Here is a 21,644-nt window from a genome sequence, read left to right as displayed (position 1 = left end):
TAAACATCACGTAACAATGCTGTGGCACTTACTAGAGCAGATCTCGCATCAAAACTATTTTCAAAACTACTCGAAGTGGATTACAGTTCATTACGGCGTGCTTGCTTTATGCGTTGATTGTGGTTATATTACTTTATTTATTTATTTTTTGTATCATGCGGCGCAAAGTTCAGTTAAAGCAACGAACCACGTGCGTTTACATACAAATATTTACAGACATTCATATTTACATGCCCAAACATTCAGGAAGTGAAAAAAGTTTGGAAACGCTGTACACATTCATTTGGGAGTCATCTGCTGTTACCGGTTCCACAGCACAGAAGATGCTGAGAGATGTGATTCTGCGGTGGGTCATACCCAGACCTAGCGCTCATATGCGCCAGGTTTTTCTGTACCCAACCCAAAAAAATATTTTTAAATATCATGTCCGTCTGCTATGCCACTGCCCATATCAACCAAAATGGCATGATCCGCATTTCATAACACTTCTGCGAAGATTTGACTGTGAGATTGTTAGTCAAATCAGGCTCCTCCTATCGAAGCATTGAATCTTTGACTATTCTGGGTCACCCCAGTATAGTAATACAAATAACCTCTGCCAACAATTCTACGCCCAAGATAAAACATCCCATGGTGTGAACCCCCCATAAGACATGATTAAAATCGAGCACTTGTTGTTTGGTAGCTTGTTTTTCAGGTCTCCAGCATTTCCGATGCATGTGAATGGAAGTCAATGGATTGAAGTGTGACCACAGCAATAGAAGTGTGCAGTCAGTCTGAGTTTAGGTTCGAGAGGGTCTGACTTAAATCCAACCTTGGTTGTTACCCCAACACATAACAAACACACAACATAGAACCCACGTGTTTTACAGCGCATACAGATAGTATGCATTTCCTAATTCAAGCAGAGCTCTTTTGTCCGGCCGCTTGATATCAGTTATGATTTTACTCCGTAGCTCAAAGAACCTACAAAAAGGTTCATAAAAACCCATAAGTATGCCATAAACATTTATGCGGCTAGATTGAAGGAAAGTGCTGCGGGTTAATGAGTATTCCGGCAGCTGGTGTTTCGGGTTTGCGCGTGTCTCAGTGTGCACTGAAGTACACGGTCGTGTTTAACCAGGCACGCACGCGCTCACACCTTCCCATTAGCACGTGTTACACGCCGAGCTCGCCGATATGCAACAGGTGTTGTGTTCCATGAGCAGGTGTAAGAGGAACCATTAGGGTTAACACTTCAGTGCACACAGCTGACTTATCCATCCATCCGTCCGTTTCTCTGTCTCTGTCTTTTCCTTCACTTAACTGGGGTGGAAACGCCGCGTTTGCCCTATGACCTACACACTGGTTTCGCATATGCTGCCTGTTGCGTTTAACAGGAGATAAGCTGTACATTTGCTCTTTAAAAGGATTGCCACAGATACAGGTCATGCACACACAGTATGTATTTCACTGGTGATGGTAAATCAGCATCACGATGCGACTGATCTCTTTGTTGCGTAGCGTTTTTGTTGGCACACAGGTATGATTTCATAAGGGTAAAATGTAACATAATGAAAAATGGAAAGGGTTGTTGTGTGTGGCGAAAGTAAACCACCACAAACGTTCCTTATTTTCTTGTACAAAGTTTGGTATTGAATATAACCTGAAATGTTGGAAACTATCACAAGAAGCATATCTTCTGACACTTGTATGCAAATTGGGAAACGGCTCTAAAATCAACATTGAGGTCAAGCGGATCTTTGAAGACTGCAGAAAGACCAATTCAATCTGAAGTAAACCACTTTGACAGGAAGAGGAGGTCGAATCAATAAGCACTGTTGGACTTTATCCAGCGATGCCACGAGCTCTCAATGAGGTCACACGCATTCTTTAAACTGAAATCTGTTTTTTAATCTTGATTTGTTGCGTATCTCTCTCATTAAGTGAATAGGTCTATCACTCCGTCAATACCAGCCATCTGCTGTCCAAACGTCAATGTGATATCAGAGGTTAGTTCAGTCTCCTCCAGCATGTCATCTCCCAGCTTTCCTCGCCCCGGACGACTTCTGCAGGAGTTTACCATTTCAGCCAAATTCTGAGACCTCGTCGTTGGGTTAATCTGGGTTTCTGCCACTCTCGGCCCCCCTCTGCATTAATCGTGTTCAAATGAATGCTCGGGTTATGTAACGTGCACACGTGCCACCGTCTGGTTCGGTTCATGAGGAATTTCTTGAAACTTTCCCCGTTTCGATGAGCCTCGAGTACACATGGACATCGCTAGGTTAATTGTGGGTTAGCATTCGGGCGGCCGATTTATGATGGTGGATAAATTGAAATGTTTTTACAACGTTGTCATGGAAACTACAGCATTCGTTTTCCACAGTAACATTTCGGAGATGCACTAAAGTGGAAGTGCACTGAAGCGAGTTTGGTGGACATTTTGCAAGGGTCCAATTATTTTTTGCAGATGAAGTTTCAAGTAGATGAATTTTTTTTCCTAAAACTTCAGTAATTGCAAATTGTAAATGTGAGTATGTTTGCCTGAACCAAACTGGCCATTATGATGCTGGTGTGTTGTGGTTGGTTGCCATGGCATTGCCATATGGTTGCTTGAGTGTTCTTGGTATCTGAAGAGGCCAAAAAGTCAATATAACTGCAGATCTCTATAATGGTCATGAACTTCAAAAGGAGGATTGTGTGTAGGGTTTCGGTACGTTTGTACCCGTGCGTCGGACCTACGCCGTAGCCTACGTGTTGGTTTTGATTTATACTTCTGCATCGTTGTCTGCGTAGACAAGCAATGACCACTAGGCGTCAGTGTTCGCACGCGTGTTATTTGTGTAACCAGGGCAAGAGCCGAAGAAGAAGTAGCTTGTTAGAGAAGCATTAGCAGTGATAGCGGCAAGTAAGCAGTCACTTTAGTTACAGATTTGAGATGTTTAATTAGGTGTGTCTGCCTTTAAATTTAATTGAAGCCACGCCCCATTTTGAAGTTCACTGCCCCTTTTGGAGATCACCGGGCTGCAGTTATACCCTTTACAAAAATTCAAAAGCCTCTATGAATAAAGTTGAATATAGTTTGGCTGCCTCTTTTAATATAAGTGCATAGAATTGTACGTCTATATAATTTCTATAAATTAATTATACGCTGTAAATTTTCCGTGAAAATGTTTTTTTCCGGCAACTAGGGCGCCAGTAAAATACCATAAAATCACAGTTTTTGTCACAAAAAATGACATTTTGATATTTCAAATATATTTCATGTTAATTTACAACCATCTTGTCTATTTTTGTACTTAAAATGTGAAAACTCAATAAAATAAAACCGTACAAATCAGAATAATTACGTTTTTACAGCGGAATAGTAATGTAAATTAATTTGTGTTTGCGTGCATGCGTGTGAAAAATCTATCAAATGAAACGGTACAAATCTGTAAAATTATAGTTTTAAGAGCAAAAGAGTCATTTAAATTAAAAGAATGTGAAAAAATCTATGAAAGAAAACAGTGCAGATATGTAAAATTACATTATATCAAATCCAACCTTCAGCACACAACATATAAATCAACCCTGCACTCTCGGCATGTTTTTTCCAAGGCCTTAGAAAGAGAAAATGGCGAATATTTCCGTTTTTTTATCAGTGCAAAAAATGCTGTAAATGCGAGCGAGAGAGTCGATTATCTAATGTGAAATAAAACAGAGAGACACTGTGTCCCACTATGAGGATCATGAATAAGGGATTCTAGTTAGTGGCTCAGCGTTCAGCGCTCGGCTCTCTTTTCTGCATGTGGTTATTCATTGTTCTGTCAGAGGTCCAGACGCTCATGGTTGGAGCGACTCTAAAGAGCTGTTAAAAACACACGGCCTGTATTTTTGACACTCTAAAATGGGAGTGGAACTTTTTATAACACCCTTTAAGCAAATCTGGATCGCTCAATGCCACGTCAATATTGTACCGCAGTCCTCGATTTCTCTTTCATTTAAGGGCTAAAATAGGTGCATTACACTTGCATAAGACTTTCTGCTCGCATAGTTCTAATAAATAGGCAAATTAGATTAGTTTGGGAAGATATGTTATCCGGCATGTCAAATAAGGTCTCTTCATCAAAAAAAAACATCTGAGAAGAATCCAACCTAAGTATTTAAAAAATCTTTTTAAAGGGAGTTTCAGGTTATAAAACTGCAAACCTTGAGCATTATAAACTTCCCCTACGAGCACAATTATTCAATCAAAACTTACATCGTAATCTAAATGGACATTCACTCGGTTTCTCGGTTTTGTTTATATAAAACGGAGAAAAACAATTAGGCTTCATATGACTCTGTATGAACTATGTATTTTTGCAGTTAGGCCAGACTCCCCCAACAAAGCCCAAGAATGCTTTTACAGTACCGAACATCCCGCCATAGCCCTATTGTAGAAATCTGCCCTGACCCCGAAGAAATGTGTTTGCTTTGCTAATGTGAACACTTTGTCTGGATTCCTGGAAGCGTCACAAAACCGCTTACATAATTTCCAAATAGTGCCTCTTCAGACCTGCTGTTTCTGGCTCTGATACGGCTCATTGTTTATGGGTTTTTAGGTTGATGCTGTTGCTGTTCTTGCTCTTGTTGTTGTTGCAGGAGGGCGGTCATACGCTGGTAAATATTCAGCACGGAGAGCTCCAGCATTATCTGTGTTTGCCGTACATGTGATCACATCGTGTACTACATCAGTGAGCTGATAGTGGAACTGGGTGGAGTCAGGTTACTCATTCATGACTTTATGTCTGCCAGTGTGAAGCCGTTAACAGTCACTTTCATCCGAGGTAATCGTGTTATCTTGTGGTTAGGAATGTCTTTCATGATTTTCATGTTTTATTTTTTATATCTTTCAAAATATTTGATTAATAATTCAAGACAGTTGCTCTGACATTGATATTGTAGACATTACAATGTAGAACAAGAGTCAAATTGGCTTTAAAAGTCATTTCAACTTTATATTTCTACTCATCAAAATATGTCATTTCAAAATGTCAATTTAAAAAAAAAGTTGAAACGACTTTTAGAGCCAATTTGGTTGTACTATAAAAAAGGTAAATGGTCAATTTTTTGCTGCTTGACATTTTTTTTTGTACATTTTTTACTTTTATCCAAAGCAACTTACAAATTAGGGAGCATTCAACTTTTTTTACCGATTAGCCAGGTACCAAGAAAGAATAGATTTTACTACATTTAAAAAAATGACTGCCCATATTTCGTTGTTTTCTATATGTTTAGGGCTGTCAAACGATTAATAAACGTCAACGTGAATAATCACATTCAAAATAAACATTTGTGTTTACATAATATACAGCATGTGTATATGTACTGTGCATAATAATTTTTTATTTATATACACATACTGAACACATACACATACAAATAAATGTATTTAGGAAGTATTTACTTGTATTGAGCAACAATCAAAATAAATGATTATATTTTTTTAATTTTTCTTAAATATATGCATGTACAGTATGTTTATGTTTTTATAAATACAAAATGTATATGCAAAGTACTCAGACATATATTATGTAAACACACATTTTTATTCTGAATGCGGGTAATCATTTGACAGCCATAATATTTTTATATTTTATATCCGTATAGACGGTTTCAGAAGCAACAACATAAAGAAACATTCTGTGGCCCAAACTTAACCCCTGCGAAGAATCAATAACTATTGAATAGTTTTAATGTAATTTAACACAATTGATATACAATACAATATGAATATAAATAAAATCTAAAATAAATGGTTAGATTTTAACCAAACACAGACCGGAAGTTAAATTTGGTAAATATCTGTTTTCTGATGACAGAATTTTCCTTTTTGAGTGATCTATGCCTTTAACTATAAAAATCATTATTATAAGCTTATCTTTGTGAATCAGGTAAGATATTTTTTGTTTATTTTAAACACGTTCCACAATGGTTCATTTCTTGAACAATTTTAAATAGAAATGCAATAGACTGCTGATGTGTTTGTTTATTCATGCTGTCATTACACCATTTCTAACACAGAGGTCAGTTTTCCCCGTAACCATTGTGCATACATTTTCTGTATCTCAGGGTCATGACAGGAGAACTACACACGGTGTTGTCATGACTCTTGTGCTTCTCAAGGTCAAATAAACAAAATAGGTGAGGTGGTGATATGTTACGTTGTGATCTGTTTGGATCCTGCGGCATTCAATTGGGAGATTTAATCTAGATGACACCGGTTTCTTAGGTCATTTTTAAACGGTTTCTTTGTTGTATCACACATACTTTGTCTAAGTAATAAACTTGGGCAAATACCTTATGCCATTCGGACATGAATTATACGGCATGTACCTCTGGTATTACTTTTCTAAACGTTAAAAAGAGTAAATCTTGATAAGAATAACCACTTTCCATATACTTCCACTGTAGCAGAGACTTGAGCCATATAATTGCGAATAAAATACAGTAGCATATTTGATTTGGGCTGCTCCGTAAGCCCCTAGCAACCATATAGCAACGGATGGGCCAACCAACAGAACAGTTTTACACGGACAAGCCTCTATTTTTTTTTTTTTATGTAAATATGAAGTTGTAAACAAGTACCTAGTTTTAACCTAGTATTTTCTGAAAAATCTTTGACAAATAACAGAAGTACTTGATTGTTAGGTCAACCTAAATGATGCTGTATTTATGTTAACTAGACAGTAATTTGTTGTCTTTTGTAGAAGAGCACCCAGTTTTCTGTCTAACTCTGTTAAGCGAAAGCGAGAGAGAAAGCCTGAGATTAGTGCAGGACGATGGGTAGAATTGGAGAGGTCTTAAAGAGAGAAGCAATCACCGTGGTTACTCAGTAACCTAGGGCAACAGCTGTCGCTCACCTCTCCCCTAATACCCTTCACCCTCAGGCCCACGTGAAGAGGGACTGCAATGATCCGGCCAGCTCTCGTGCACGCACACACACACACACTGAAGGGAGGACCCTTTAGGGAAAGACTTATAGCTTAGCTTAAAGAGCTAGAAGAGAACCACTTTTAATGTTAGTAAAGTTTAATGTGTTGTGTGTTCACGTACAATATGCAACGTGTTTTACTCCTGCTATGTATTTCTGAGTGAAACCGAAAAATGAAAGGTTGTGAGATATTACCGGATTATAAAAGTGGGTGTTAAATAATGTGATGCCCCTATATGCTTCTGCCCCAGCTTACTCTTGAAACTTGGCATTGCGGCACTGTGAATATAAATTTTAGCAATTTTGATAAATTGCTTGTGATGTTTCTAATTTGTACTGATACTTTGGATAAACGTGACTGCAACATAAAATGTGAATAGCCCACTGGAAAAAGACGTTTCAAGAGCAAATTCATTGTGATTAAAGATTATAATTGATAGATCACCCAAAAAAGATTTTTTTCATCATTTCTTTCTTCCTTATGGTATTCCAAACCTGCATGACTTTCGTTCTTCTGCAAAACACAGAAAAAAAGATAATTTGAAGAACTTTTATAACCGAACAACATCGACCGCCATTGACATCCGATGCATGGACACAACCAAATATTTCTCAAAATATCTTCTTTTGTCTCCCACAGAAAGAGCCATATGAACACATGAACATGCACAGATTTCCAGTAATGTTTAAAACTGGGTTTTTAGAAAAACGTCTTCGCATTGTGTATGTAAGTGAAAACCTGTTTATGTTATGCCATCTAACCCGCCCATGGACCCCAGATGAAAATAAGCTTGTAGCTATATCTGGCACAAAGCATGTTTTCTCATTGGGAGACTAGTGTATTTGTGCATACAAATACTTTATTTTTGGGTGAACTATGAACTAGTATTTTTTCTATAGAACATGCACAGATGAAAATAATTGCATTTATAGAAAGTAAATATGGTACCACTTCCTGTCCATGATTTACTACTTTGTTTTTAAGAAACTTACATGTAAAGTGAGAAACAGAGCTGATGTCTGTCTTCTGGGTGCTGGTTTCTTGCCTGCGGATTTATTGTTGTGTCTAATATAGTTTTTAAGTGCCCGTTATCACATTGTTGCAGGTGCTCAAAATAATCCTTCCCAACCTGATCTTAAGGGAAAACCTAACTATGTGACAAAGTGGTGCTTGTTGTGTAAATTTGCAATCACAGAAAATTTATCATTTTTTTAAAAAGAAATAAAGAAAGAAGCCTTAGAACTGGGCAGCCATGTAAAGTTTGAAGCTTTGCGACATCACACAGTTTTGAATCTCGCCTTCATTTCGAATGGCCTGAGTGTGAGTAAATTTCCACACTTTAGTCCTGATTCATAATAATTTGAGGTTTTTCCTTTCAAAAGATCAAAGAACGTTTGATTCTTCGTGCTATCAACCCTTTAAGAAACTCTGATTAAAAAGACTTCCTCCTTGTCATCGTTGACATTGTTTGAGTCTGGGTGTGGTGGATCAGAGCTGTTATTTAAAATGTCAGCTTGACCGATCTCTCGATTCTTCTCGTTCATTCTGTTGTCACTCTGCAGTTTGTAAGCCTTTCAATACCGAGGCTATAAGAAAGCCAAACATCCACAGGTAACCATCACATATCGAGATCCTGAGCGCGGGAATCCTGTGTGACTCACTTTGAGGCGTGGCATGGCTTTTGTGAGATGCATGTTGGGATTTTGTCCGACACACAAACACACACACACATGAACACAGGTCCAGACTAGCACAGGGGGGGCTGAACGGTTGGTGGCGAGAGGAACTAGACTACACCAGTCAAAGTTCTGAAACCGGTTTCCAGGGTGTGACTGAAGCCTGTCTGTTCAGAGTACGGAAAAAAATCTGACGCTCATGCCTAATGGATTGAAAAAGTAACGTTTTTATTGTTTCGTTGTTTATTGTTTTCATACATTTAACAGGCATTTAAAGTAGCTAGCTATCATTATCATGACATAAACAGTGTCAACTCAAAATACTATTTTATGACTTAATTAAAAGTTGCATGTATTTAGCTATGTTACAGGTCAATGTACTGTCAGCTAGTCATTATAACAAAATAAAACCGGTGACACAAAACTTCTTTGTCACATGCTCTGCACTGTATTGCTTTAAGGAACAACAGTTCAGAACTTTTTAACTTTCTTGAACAACATTGTTTTGAAATTGTTTGTTGGAGATCTTAAAAGCAGTTAAACTCTTATTTAACATTTGCAGTTTTTCTAAACATCATAAACTAACAGAGAAACCTAAAATGTAAAAAAAAAATGCTGTGACTTGGTACCGCAATTCATGCAGCAAAATTACACTCGAGTTGTTCATCTAATCTTAGATGGTGGAGGTTACGGTCGCAAGGTTTTAATCAAAAGGAATATTTTGCAAAAAGCACCTGGACTTACTGAAATTCAAAGTTCCTGTCTTTACTTCATAACACTGTGTAAGCAATGCAAACCCACTTTTTTCTGACTTCTAGGGAAAAAAATACCTTGAATCCATCCACTGTAAGTCACTTAGTATAAAACGACAAATGCATAAATGTAGAATGTATCATCAATAGTGGATTACTCAGTCCTATCATCCAGTACAGTTTGATCGGAAGGAAATGAAACATAGCAGAAAGGCATTCAAATACTTGATATTTTTTAAATAGGATGAAGAGTTTTTGCTCAGGAGTATATATACAATTTGTTTATCCAATCAGATTCTCTCTCAAATAAAAACGTCTTTGTTACGTATGTAACCTCAGTTCCCTGATGGAGGGAACGAGACGTTGTGTCGAGAACGACAGATGGGGTTCGCCCTTGAGAACCAATCAACTCTGACTACTATAGAAAAGGCCAATGAAATTTGGCGAATGCAATTTGCATGCCGGGCTCCGCCCCCGGAAATCCGGTATAAAAGGAGGCCGGCGTGCAGCATTCACTTACCTTTGTTCTGAAGAGCCTGAGACCTCTCAAACTGCAGCAGAATTTCGATACGTGTTCGTGGCATAAGGGACACAACGTCTCGTTCCCTCCATCAGGGAACTGAGGTTACATACGTAACCAAGACGTTCCCTTTCTGTCGGTCTCTCGACGTTGTGTCGAGAACGACAGATGGGGTTGCCTATGGAAAACGCCACAACGCTGTATCGCGTCACAATCTCTAGCGAAGCGACGGTAACAAGCCTGGGCGTGTCATCTCGAAGCTTTCGTGAGACTGTAACCTTCCAGTGTGGTGGTCGGGGGGTTCCAGAGCTTTCTTGGAGAAAGATGGGTACAGCCCTGACCGGTAACTTTCACGGACGGGGCCTTAGCTCTCTATAGGCGAGAGGCCGTCCAGATCAGTTTACACCGGGTAAGCGCGACTCTTAATCAGAGAAGCGCTACAGAGGCCACCTCCTACCCGTGGGGAGGAATATGGTGGATATAGGTATGGTCTCGTCCTTGGAGGAGAACGCATGGAACGTGCGGACTGAGTAGTTAACCGCGAGGTGGAGGCCCACCTGGGGAAGCTCATGGGTTACCAGGAGTGGGAACCATTCTCATGAGGATACATCAGACGGAACAGCCCACGGAGGGGGTGTTACAGACGTCCGGTAGCACTAGGTCCGGTTAGAGCTATCTGTGATAGCTCACATGGTATCCCGGCCTAAGGGGGAAGGCTGCTCTGCCCAGCCAGCCCCCAGGGGGTGCTTGTTTGGTGATGGATGGAATGCCTATTCTTAACCAGTGTCTGGGTAAGAAGGGAGGCTGGTGAGGTACCAGTTTCTTAGCGATGTGTTCGGGTAAGAAGAAAAGGTAAATAGCACACTGACCCAACCTGTTAGAGGGTGGAAAGGTGCTTTCGCAGGCATACGCCCCCCCGGATGCCAGTCCTACATGTCGCCACGCAGGACGTGGGCTGACACCGGGTTTACGCGAAGGTTGTTAACCCTTGCGAAGGTGTTTGGGCATAGCCCAACCCGCAGCTCTACAGATGTCTGCTAGAGAGGCGCTTCTGCCAGTGTCCAGGAGGTGGCTAAACTCCGTGTGGAGTGAGCCCTCACTGCCAATGGGCATGGGAGATTCTGAGATCGGAATGCCGTCGTAACGGCGTCCACGACCCAGTGCGCCAGCCTCTGTTTGGAGACAGCCTTCCCCTTCTGCTGTCCTCCAACAGACACGGAGCTGGTCAGAGCTTCAGAGCTCTGCGTGCGGTCCAGTACGTACTGGACACAACACTAATCGGGTTGGGTCTTCCTCCCCTATGGGGAGCGCCTGCAAGTTCACCACTTGGCCCCGGAGGGAGTAGTGGGAACTTCTTGGGCACGCATCCGGGCCTGGGTCTCAAGCTAACGTGAGAGTTTCCAGGGCCGAGTTTAAGGCAATCCAGGGACACGGAGGATGCTCGGTGGTCCCCTACCCTCTTGAAGGAAGTGAGCGCCGTCAGGAGGGCCGTCTTACTCTATGAGGAAGATCGGAACCTCCGAGGGGCTCTTTGGGGGGCCCTGAGGCTCCCCAGGACCACTTAGGGTCCCAAGAGGGTATGGAGCGGAGATGAGGCGGATTCCGCCCTCTCGCTGCTTAGGAACCTGGTGACCAGGTCGTGTTGCCCTAGAAACTTTCCACCGACTGAGTCGTGATGAGTGGCAATAGCGACTACATACACTTTCAGTGTGGAAGGGAGATGTTAGTCTCCAGTCTCGTGAGGAGGGGAACACAATCCTGATCAAGCACCTCAGTGGGTCTTTCTCGTTGAGAAAGACACCAGGACGAGAAGAGGCACCGTCTAGAGGCGTGTAACCGCCTAGTAGATGGGGCCCTAGCCTGGGTGATGGTCTCAGCCGTATAGGGGGAGTAGCCATCTTAGGATCTTCTCGTCCCGTCTAGAGACCAGACATGGGTGTTCCAGAGGTCTGATCTGGGATGCCAGAACGTGTCCTTCCCCTGAGAGAGCAGGTCCTCTGTCAGGGGAATGGTTCAGGGGGAGTCGCTGTCCAGAGCATCGGCTCTGAGGCCAAGTGCGGTTAGACCGGTGTGGTGTAACCAGTAACACTTGGTGCTCCTGCTCCCTGACCTTGCACAGAGTCTGTACAAGAAGGCTCCTGGGGGGGGGAAGGTGTGCTTCCGCCCATCCCGCGGCCAGCTGTGCGCAAGGATATCCGTGCCGAGGGCAGGGACTATCAAGCAGGTAAATGGTGGTGTTACGGGAGGTGAACAGGTTTTACCTGGGCCTACCCGAACAGCCTCCAAATGAGCTGGACTGCACGGGGGTGGAGTCGCCACTCTCCACGAGGCATAAACTGGCGAGAAAGCACGTCGGCTGTCTAGTTCAGTTTGCCCGGGGTGTGTGGCCTGCAGGGAACGAGTCACCTGTTGACTCCACCGGAGGAGGCGTCGAGCAAGTTGTGTTTAGCTGCTGTGTGCGAACGCCACCCTGACGATCTGTATTCGCTACAGCTATAGTGCTGTCCTCGGAACAGCACGTGCATGTCTCGCACGAGAGGCCGTAGCCTGTTCAGTGCAAGTAGCATAGCCCACAACTCTTGGCAATTGATATGCCAGCGCAGGCGGGGGTTCGTCCAACACCCCACCTGCGTGCCCGTTGCACACTACACCGCACCCCTGCAGGGAGACTTCAGTCGTCACCACGACCTGCCTCATAACCTGCTCAGAGGGACCTGAGTCCGTCGAAAAAGTCATAAAGACTAGGGGTTATGGTGCGTCGGCAGCAGGGCGGCATCACCATGCGCCTGCTGCCGGTGTGCCACGCTCTCCTCGGAACTCGACTCTGAAACCAGTGTTGGAGCGGTGTCATGTGCATCAACTTGAGGGGTATTAGCCCGCGAGGACGCCATGTGTCCCAGGAGCCTCTGAATTGTTTCAGGGGGACCGCTGTCTGCCTAAAATGTTCATTTCAGACAGTTCAACACTGGTTGGGCACAACTGCGGACAGGTGTGCCGACATGGTGACAGAGTTGAGTTCCATACCGAGAAAGAGGATGCTCTGCACTGGGGAGAGCTTGCCCCTCTCTTGGTTGACCTGGAGTCCCAATCGACCTAGGTGCCGGAGCACCAGGTCCCTTTGTGTACATAACAGATCTCGCGAGTGTGCCAAGATAGGCCAGTCGCTGAGATAGTTTAGTACCCGCTCGCCTTCCTCCTCTCAGGGAGAAAGGGCGGTCAGGGACAGACCGAAAGGGACAGACCCTTAGTCGCCCGTAGAGCGCTGTCAGCGGTGGCACGGAGATCCTGCATTATACCCTGGTCGGCCTTACCCTCGTGGAGCCCTCTCAACGCCCTGGCCTGGCGGACCTGCAGGATGGCCAAGGCATAGAGAGAGGAGGCAGCCTGGCCCGCAACATCGCAAGCTTTCGACACCAGTGATGCCGAAGTCTTACGTGCTTTGGACGGTAGGTTGCGATCCCCCCCCAGGTGGTAGCCGTCCGCGGCACAGGTGCACCGCAGGCGGACGTTCCACCCGGGGGATCTCGACGCAGTCCTTGGCTGCCTCACCATCGAGGGAAGTAAGGGAGCCGGAGATGGTTTCACTGGAACGGTCCGCGAGTGGAGCCATCCAAGTTTTACACAGCTCCTCATGCACCTCCGGGAAAAACATGGCACCCGGGGTGGGCGCGGTTTGCACCGCGCACCGACCTCGGGAACCACGTATCCCCGGGTTAGCACGGATGACATCACTTCTGCTTCCTCCTGAACTCGACCGCTGGGGGTGGAGTTTGGATTCGGCAGAGTCGGATGCCAGTCTCCCTCCGATGCTGCGAGCGACATCTCATCTACGTCACACATCGTTTCCGAGTGTGTGCGTGTGGATCCGGACGGTATGCCACCGCCGGTTGGGGAACGTTCAGAAGAGCGAATCGGGGTGCGATCGGCCCGTGAGCACTTGGCTGGCGGGTTTACGTTCGCAGAGTTCCCCGTATCACTAACGCTGCTAACGTGGGTGGTCATCGGGGCCGTAGCCACAGATGTCACAGCCCGGGTAGCAGACGAAATGGTGGCTGGTTCCCGTAGGAAGACAGCCACCCGTGACCGCAACTTCTGAATGACAATCTGCCCGCAGTGCAGGCAGATGTGTCAACGAACGCTGCTTCAGTGTGCTGGACGCCCAGACACCTAATATAGCGATCGTGTCCATCCCCCTCCTCGATGAGGGTGCCGCACCCAAGAGAACAGCGGGACATGCCGCGCTGGAGAATGCTCAGTCAGTCCTGAAAAGGACTTTTAGAAAAAATCTCTAACACCTCCGGAACCGCCGAGACGCCCAGGGGAAGGTCGCTGCAGGAAGGGACGATCCGCTGTAACACGTCGTAGCACCAGCGTGTAGTTGTAGAGGATTGAATCCTGAGTTGTACTCATGAGCGATGGCTCTGAAGAACAAAAGGTAAGTGAATGCTGCACGCCGGCCTCCTTTTATACCGGATTTCCGGGGGCGGAGCCCGGCATGCAAATTGCATTCGCCAAATTTCATTGGCCTTTTCTATAGTAGTCAGAGTTGATTGGTTCTCAAGGGCGAACCCCATCTGTCGTTCTCGACACAACGTCGAGAGACCGACAGAAAGGGAACACCTCCCAACCCCTTCCCCAGTACCACCACAATAGCAACAGCAACATAACATATAGAAGCATGTTAACCATGTCTTCATAAATAGATCATTCTGTCAAAGGGAAGTTTCTGTAGTTGAAGGTGAATTAAAATGTTATTTTCTGCAAATTTTAACGTACGCATGTGTACCTTTCTGTCTATTGACTCATTTCAATGCACCTTAGCTCATTCTCGAATTCTTTAAATGGGCACAAAGGACGGGGCTTCTCCATTGTCAGGGTTGATTTTGAAAGTTAAATTTAGGTTTATAAGTCTCTTTTACAGCTGCACATGAATAACCCCAAGAACGAGAAGTTGAAATCACATTGACTAGCTTATAAAGAAACAAATGTCATTTGCCTGAGAACTTCTGAGCTCAAAGTAAGTCTTAAAAGGTCAATGCAACCTTTAGAGATTTTGATAGCTGTTAAATTGCAAAAATACTAAAAAATAAAGCTCAGTTCATCTTTTAAAACCCAAGACTCTCACTTTTGTTGAACTGGCCTAAATAATGCTTTGAAAATCACAGTGCCCACATTTCTAGCCCTGCATGAAGCAGGCTCTTGAGAAGAGATGCCGTTGAATCAGCATCAGGCCTTTGAACAAAAGCTTCATTCACAGGATTCTCTACAAAGAGCAGAATAAAGACAATAAGCAAGTCCATTTACAGCAGGTTACTGTCCACTGCTGCTGTGAAAAGACTATCCCACGCTCTACATGACTCTCCGTTTTGTTCCTTTGACTGCTTCGCTTTGGACGGCCGTGTAAATGAATGGCCGCCGTTTAATCACGCGCGGATGGAGATGAAGTCTAGAGTCCTGACTCACAAGATGAATCACGCAACCTGTTGAGAGGCCGAGTCATTGGAGCAGCTGTCTCAACACACCGAGGTTGCAGCCCTCCACCGGTACTCGCGGTGGGGTGTGTTTTTACGGCTATCGATCCGTGGGCGTATTTTGGACTCTTTTTTCAGTCCGCGGCCTGAGAGAATTCAGCCGATCTGCTTTACAATAACAAACCGACTCGGCGGCCACTTCGAAAAATAAACACTCTTAAGTGTCCGCGTGGAAAATACAGGCCCGTTTGCGGGCTAAGCGACGGCTCGTATTGTTTTCGAGTCGCTGCGGCTCAGGATAAGCTCTCTTAAGGTCATTTCCTGCCATTCAGAGCCAAGTGCTCTCCACTTACTTTCGGCAAGAGTCCTTAGGTGCCAAATATTGTTCAAGCAGGGTAACAAGCAGGAAACTGGACAAAACAAATACGTGAAAATGTCTCTGGAACTAACTGTGCACTCACGTGTTTGCACATAAAAACTGGCGACGAGTAAATCATTGTCAGCAAAGCTATAAAACTAATGCTCAGATTATTTCATAATATGACCTCTGTTTGAGACTATTGATCTCCATTTATTGTAATTGCTTTCTAAGAAAAACTTATGAACAAGATTTCATTTAAGAGTTTGATTTCTACTAACATGGCAGCAGTTCAAAGCTCATGGTGATACAGTCATGAGTCATATCCAAAGCGACCAATGGAAAGGCTTCCAGATTCATATTTAGAGCTCTTTGCTTGTCGTTATAGAAACCGTTGATCAGATGGTCCAGCGAGCATGTGAGTCAGTGGATGTGACTGCTCAGATCTCATCTCCTGTCACGATATGAGAAGCCAACGCCACTGATTGCATAATTGCTCTCACGACTCGTATAATTATTTGCCGTTTCAACAGATGCTTTTTTTGGTGCAAATCTAATTACAGTCAAATGACGGGAGCGCAGACCCCCGGCTACAGGCAAACCGAGAACCAGCAAATATCATTCATTTGGGGTAATTTGTTCGCTTTTGGCATTAGATCCGTCGAGATGTATTGATCTGGGATTCTGTGGTCTCAGTGTATTAGCACTTTACACAAAAAAGTAATTGATAAGCATTTTGTTTTATGGGTGAACATTGTTTCTTGAAGATTACACGTTGTTATATAACTAACTTCTCTCAGCCTCTATGACCTAAAACATGTTTCCCATGTAGTTGGAAAGATTACTCATGCTTTGGATTATAGACTTTACGTCACATGACGTTCTGATGAGTGATGAGAATAAATGCTGGGAATCTCAACTGTCATTTCACAACTGATGATCTTAAGCAACAGATCAATCCTGTTGACTATGTAACTAACAAGATAGAATGTTACATGAAGTGTTTACTTCTGTAATGTTACACATTTGAAAGTGTAAAAGTAAATATTTGGTGGGTAATGAGGGGCAAGACCTCTTCGGATGACGTAAACAACACTGGTTCAATGCTGGATCAAAGAATTTCCTGTTTCAGTTCTTTAACACTACACAAACTTATGAACAAATTACAACCAACTGAATATTTATAACCGATTTTTAGATATAAATAAATATGTTTATTACTTAATTATATGTGCAAGGTTTAAATAAATAAAAACTGTAACTGGAGGTGCTTCTGGGCCAGTGAGTAACCCTTGCAATGTGGTATATAACCAGTCACCAAAAATGAAGCTTTGATATTATTGAATAATATTGTTTTGACTACACAATTAAAAAAGCGAGATCTTTTAATAATACATTTAGACCATACGTTAACAAAAAATATATTGTTTTATTATGGAAAAATAGCTGTTGTCGACCAGACGAACACTTTTCAAACTACGTACGACTAAATACATTAGCTAAAAACTTTCTGGGCTCTATTTGCCTCAATGCAAAAAAGATAAGTAAAAAGATCAAATATTCCAGCACCTAAAATATCATTTGACAAAATGTAAAATATTTTTTGTAAAGTAAATTTAAACGTTTTTCAGTTATTTTATACCCAACTTGTAAATTTGCTGTTTATTTCTTTGATTTAACATATTTTTATTGCTGAACTGAATGACTGAACATAATAATAATAAGATGCTTTGTTTACAGACATGCTCAAATGTGTTGTTACACTTACAGCTCATTGAAATAATGCTTCATTCCTCCTGAAGAGTGATGAAATTTAAAGCTATTGTATCATGTATACTTGCATGCCTTTGGTATGTCATAGAATAAAGCAAAGAAGTTGTAGAAAGAGATGAATTACTGCTTATTCTACAAAGATATTATAAAATGGCCTGGACACATTTGTTGGTACCCCTTAGAAAAAATAATACATAGTTGGATTTTAGAGATATTTCAAACTGATCGTTTGTTTTTTTGGGGATCCTTAAAGTCTCATTTCTGAACCTTTTTAAAAAGGTTACAATTGGAACATCCTCTTAAAGGTGCTTTAAAGAACCAGCAGAGTTCCTTTTGGAACCCCTTTGTAGTCACCTTTTCAGTAGTAGTATTATAACTATTGTTATTATTCTTATTCTATTTCCCATATACTTTAACAAAATTTCATAACACATGACACAACACCATGATTCTCCATTAAATATATATTGTGTACATGCAAACATGTAAGACAAAACACAAAATGACAATACATTTTATTTAACATCTGATTGTGATATGTATAACATTAACAAAGTAAAATAGTTATGAAATAAAACAAGCCCACCTCACAGCCTACACCTTTACACAATATATGTGTATGTGTATATATATTACAAAATATGTGATCATATTTGATCATGATTACTCACTGTCATATTCCAAACCCTCCTGACTGTCTTGCCTTAGCTTTTTGACTAGAGTTTTTGTATGTAAGTGAACGTTGAATTTGTCAGTCGGTAACATTCTTCTTAACATCAGCCATAAACAGAGAGAAAGTCCATTAACTGATGTATGCAGTGCAGAACTGTGTCAGTCCCAGTTGTATAATCCTTCAGTACTGCAAGGTGAACTTTTCAGGACCACAGTATGTTTTTTGAAAAAGTGCAATAAGTGATACAAATACAACACTAAAATAAAACAAAAAAAAAACATTTAAAAATTACCTTTTGCCCCCCAGCTGCCACATTGCACTGATGTCGACTTCACTGACACCTGAGAGAAAGAAAAAGAGACAAATGAATAAAATAACAATGAACTTTAACATCTTCAACTCTGTTATTTTAGATCTTTATGATATCTCGCACAGTAGATCACAGTAGAGGGATATGAATCATCAGTTAACATCAAGATGCCACAGCCTGTGGTAATGATAAGGATCATTCATTCATGTTCATATTGCTCTATTGTGTATTGCCCATATATTTGGACAAATTTTATTTTGATATTTTAGCATCACGAAACTATAATAAACACATCCCCTTAAAACTGTAACTACTGAATAGAGAGAGAGCCAAGAAACCTGAATATAAATAATAAGTTATTTACCTGTGATGGTTATCCAGATCATTGAGGAAACCTTATCAACGTCTTGCACAGACAAATTTTGCAGCACAGACAAACCAGTGTACAGTATGATGGCCTACTAAATAAAAAAAAATCATTTAAATATACCTTTATACTAATACAGAATAGTATTCGGTACACCTTCAGGCCACAAGGCTCTCTCAATAAAATGGATTATTCACAGATTATTTATCAATTTAGATCAAACATTACCTGTAGCATGTCCCCTGTAGCATGTTCCTTCCTGAGGCATGAATGGAGATAAAGGATTATCCGTTTTTTTAAATTAGGTAGGCTTTTGACTCTTTGTACAGGTCGTGGGTTCCACATTAATGCCAACATGACAGTAGAGACACATCTGGAAAACCGCAAATTTAACAGAAAACGCATTGAATGATTAAACATATACAGTAATATACCACAGTAAACTTGATCAAGAAATCATTGGTTTCAGTTAAAAATTCAGTCTTGTCATGTAAATAATCATAATTAAGTTTAAACAAACGTTCAAACTTAAAGGGATACAGTGCTTCACCCAAAAATGAATATCTCATCATTTAATCACCCTCTGATTGTTCTAAACCTGTATACATTTCTTTGTTCTGCTGGAAGATATCTTCCTGTGTGTTTGACAAAACAAAGAAATGTATACATGTTTGGAGCAATCCGAGGGTTAACTAAATGATGACAGAACTGTCATTTTTTGGTTAAGTAGGTCCATCCCTTTAAAACAATGGACTACTGCTGATTTATTGCAGCTGTAAACATGCTGTTAATATGACTAATGTAAATGTAAACTACAGAATGCTAAAATGATGATAGTAAAATTATATTGAAAAGAATAATAATAACATTAACAACTAAACAGCAGAAAATCTAATCTCAGAAAAGGTTAAAAAAGGAACCTTAGTAAAAGGTGAGGTTCTAATTTGAACCCTTTTGACATAATAGAGGTTCTAAAAAGAACTTTTAACAGTATACCAAATGAAAAAGGGTTACTTATAGAACTTATAAGTTCAACTTTGAACCTTTTTGATTATTCAAAGTTCATATTTGAACTTTAAAGTTCTTTTTCTATCTCTGAAGGTTCAATCTGTTCTAAGAGTTTGGTAAAGGTAAAGGCTAAGACCATCTCCAAGCAGCTCTATAATCCTGTGACAACAGTTGCAAATATTATTAAGAAGTTTAAGGTCCATGGAATGGTAGTCAAACTCCCTGGGCGCTGCCGCAAGAGGCATATCCACCCCAGATTGAACAGAAGGATAATGCGAATTGTAGAAAAAGAACCAAGTAGCCAAACAGATACCAGCTGAACTCCAAGGTGAGGGTTTGTCAGTTTCTGGTCGCTTTTGAGCATGGAAGAAGACCTTTACTTTTACAATACGAATACAGATTGTGCTTGGGGCTTCAATTAATTCCCTCGCCTTTGTACTTTGTAATTGTTCAGATAGAGTCGTGAATAATAAGACTCCATGGCACCAAGCACATGAAACAAGTGGATCTCTTCATAACATCACTATGCAAGCCCTCCAGTTGTTTCCTTTACCTGGTCACAGATGCAACCCGTGTTGAGATCTCTTCACGCCCCGTACATCCCAAGAGGAACAGGTGTCCTGCTCAGACTTGTCGGTCTGAAGAGAACCCAACTCCCGCCTGTGTCACTGAATCGTGTTGTTATATAATAGCTTACAACTTCAGCATTGAAGTCATTACCAGAGTTTAGAGACTGAATCAGACCTCCCACCAGTGTATTATGTGGATTACAGTAACATCTACTGTACTGTTCTCAGTGTACTGTAACTCATTATAGTTTTACTCAACCTTTTTATTTACACCTTTTCAGAAAGTGTAAGTGCTTCAAAGATTTGATGTCACTAAATGAACCACATGACCATCTAAGACTGATCTATATAAATAACTAGAGCTGTATATAAATATATCCAGCTACAGTGCTAATCTAAATGAGTAAATCCTCGCCGTCCACCCACACCGGCTCATCCCGGTGAGGTGTAAGAAAAAGACCTGACCTGGCTATTCTCTGCTCCAGACCAGACGCGCCACTTAACAGTCTCCTAGTGTGACTAATGAGCGGTTAGTATGTCAGCTCTGGAGCTCAAAGCTCTCGAGACCAGCCGTGGCTCTCTTACTGGCCTGGAGGCAGGTTGTATTAATTACAGCAGACAGATTCTCCAGGGTGCTGCGAGTGTGAGAGAGAAAGTACGCTTGTGGACAGGAAAACATAAGCACCTGTTCACGGCTAACCGAACTAGATATAGTCCACCTGGAACTCCAGTACATAAGAGCAGGTGCCTGCTGGGGGACGTCATTCGGAGGTTCGTAAGGTTCTTCATAGCAATGCCATAGAAGAGACATTTTTTCGTTACGCAAAGAACCATTCAGCCAAAGGTTTTTCAAAGAAGCATCACTGTCTTACTTTTTTATAATTTCTTACTTTAATAATTCAGATGTTGAAGGTTCTTTATGGAACCAAAAGGTTCATCTATGGCATCGAAGCACCTTTTGAAGCACCTTTTGAAGCACCTTTTTTTAAGACTGCAAGTTATTAATCTCCAAAAACTTTCATTCTTACTGGCGACTCTTTAATGGAGACACGTTTTACTTCCATCAACCCAAAATGTTTATTCTGGGTCTTGTTGACCCCCGAAATCTCGCTGGTACAACTAGCACATAATTTTTCTTCTGCTTTTCGTAAATTTTTTGTTTAAAACATACAATAATAATATACACAAGAGTGTGATGACAGATTGGTCAGGGCTGTTGCTTTACAGGT

General features: G+C 41.7%; 1 protein-coding gene across 3 annotated transcripts in view; it reads left to right on the top strand.

The window, feature by feature from the left end:
- cog6 (component of oligomeric golgi complex 6) overlaps nt 1–21,644 on the top strand; it is a 93,968-nt gene that overhangs the window by 43,480 nt on the left and 28,844 nt on the right. Inside the window, exon 20 of one of the 3 annotated variants that reach the window (XR_008907466.1) lies at nt 4,606–4,790. Coding sequence is in view for 2 of the 3 variants with exons in the window: in XM_056756504.1 (XP_056612482.1) it covers nt 4,606–4,677 (72 nt within the window). In the remaining variant the exon portion in view is untranslated. Of the gene's footprint in view, nt 1–4,605; nt 7,481–21,644 lie in introns of those variants that run through there. The other 2 variants (XM_056756504.1, XM_056756502.1) reach the window with 2 other exon arrangements.

The sequence above is a fragment of the Triplophysa dalaica genome, chromosome 9 (genome assembly GCF_015846415.1).
Source record: "Triplophysa dalaica isolate WHDGS20190420 chromosome 9, ASM1584641v1, whole genome shotgun sequence".
NCBI lineage: Eukaryota > Metazoa > Chordata > Actinopteri > Cypriniformes > Nemacheilidae > Triplophysa > Triplophysa dalaica.
Note: the sequence above shows the minus strand (reverse complement) of the source record. Positions and strands in the feature narration are given on the sequence as shown.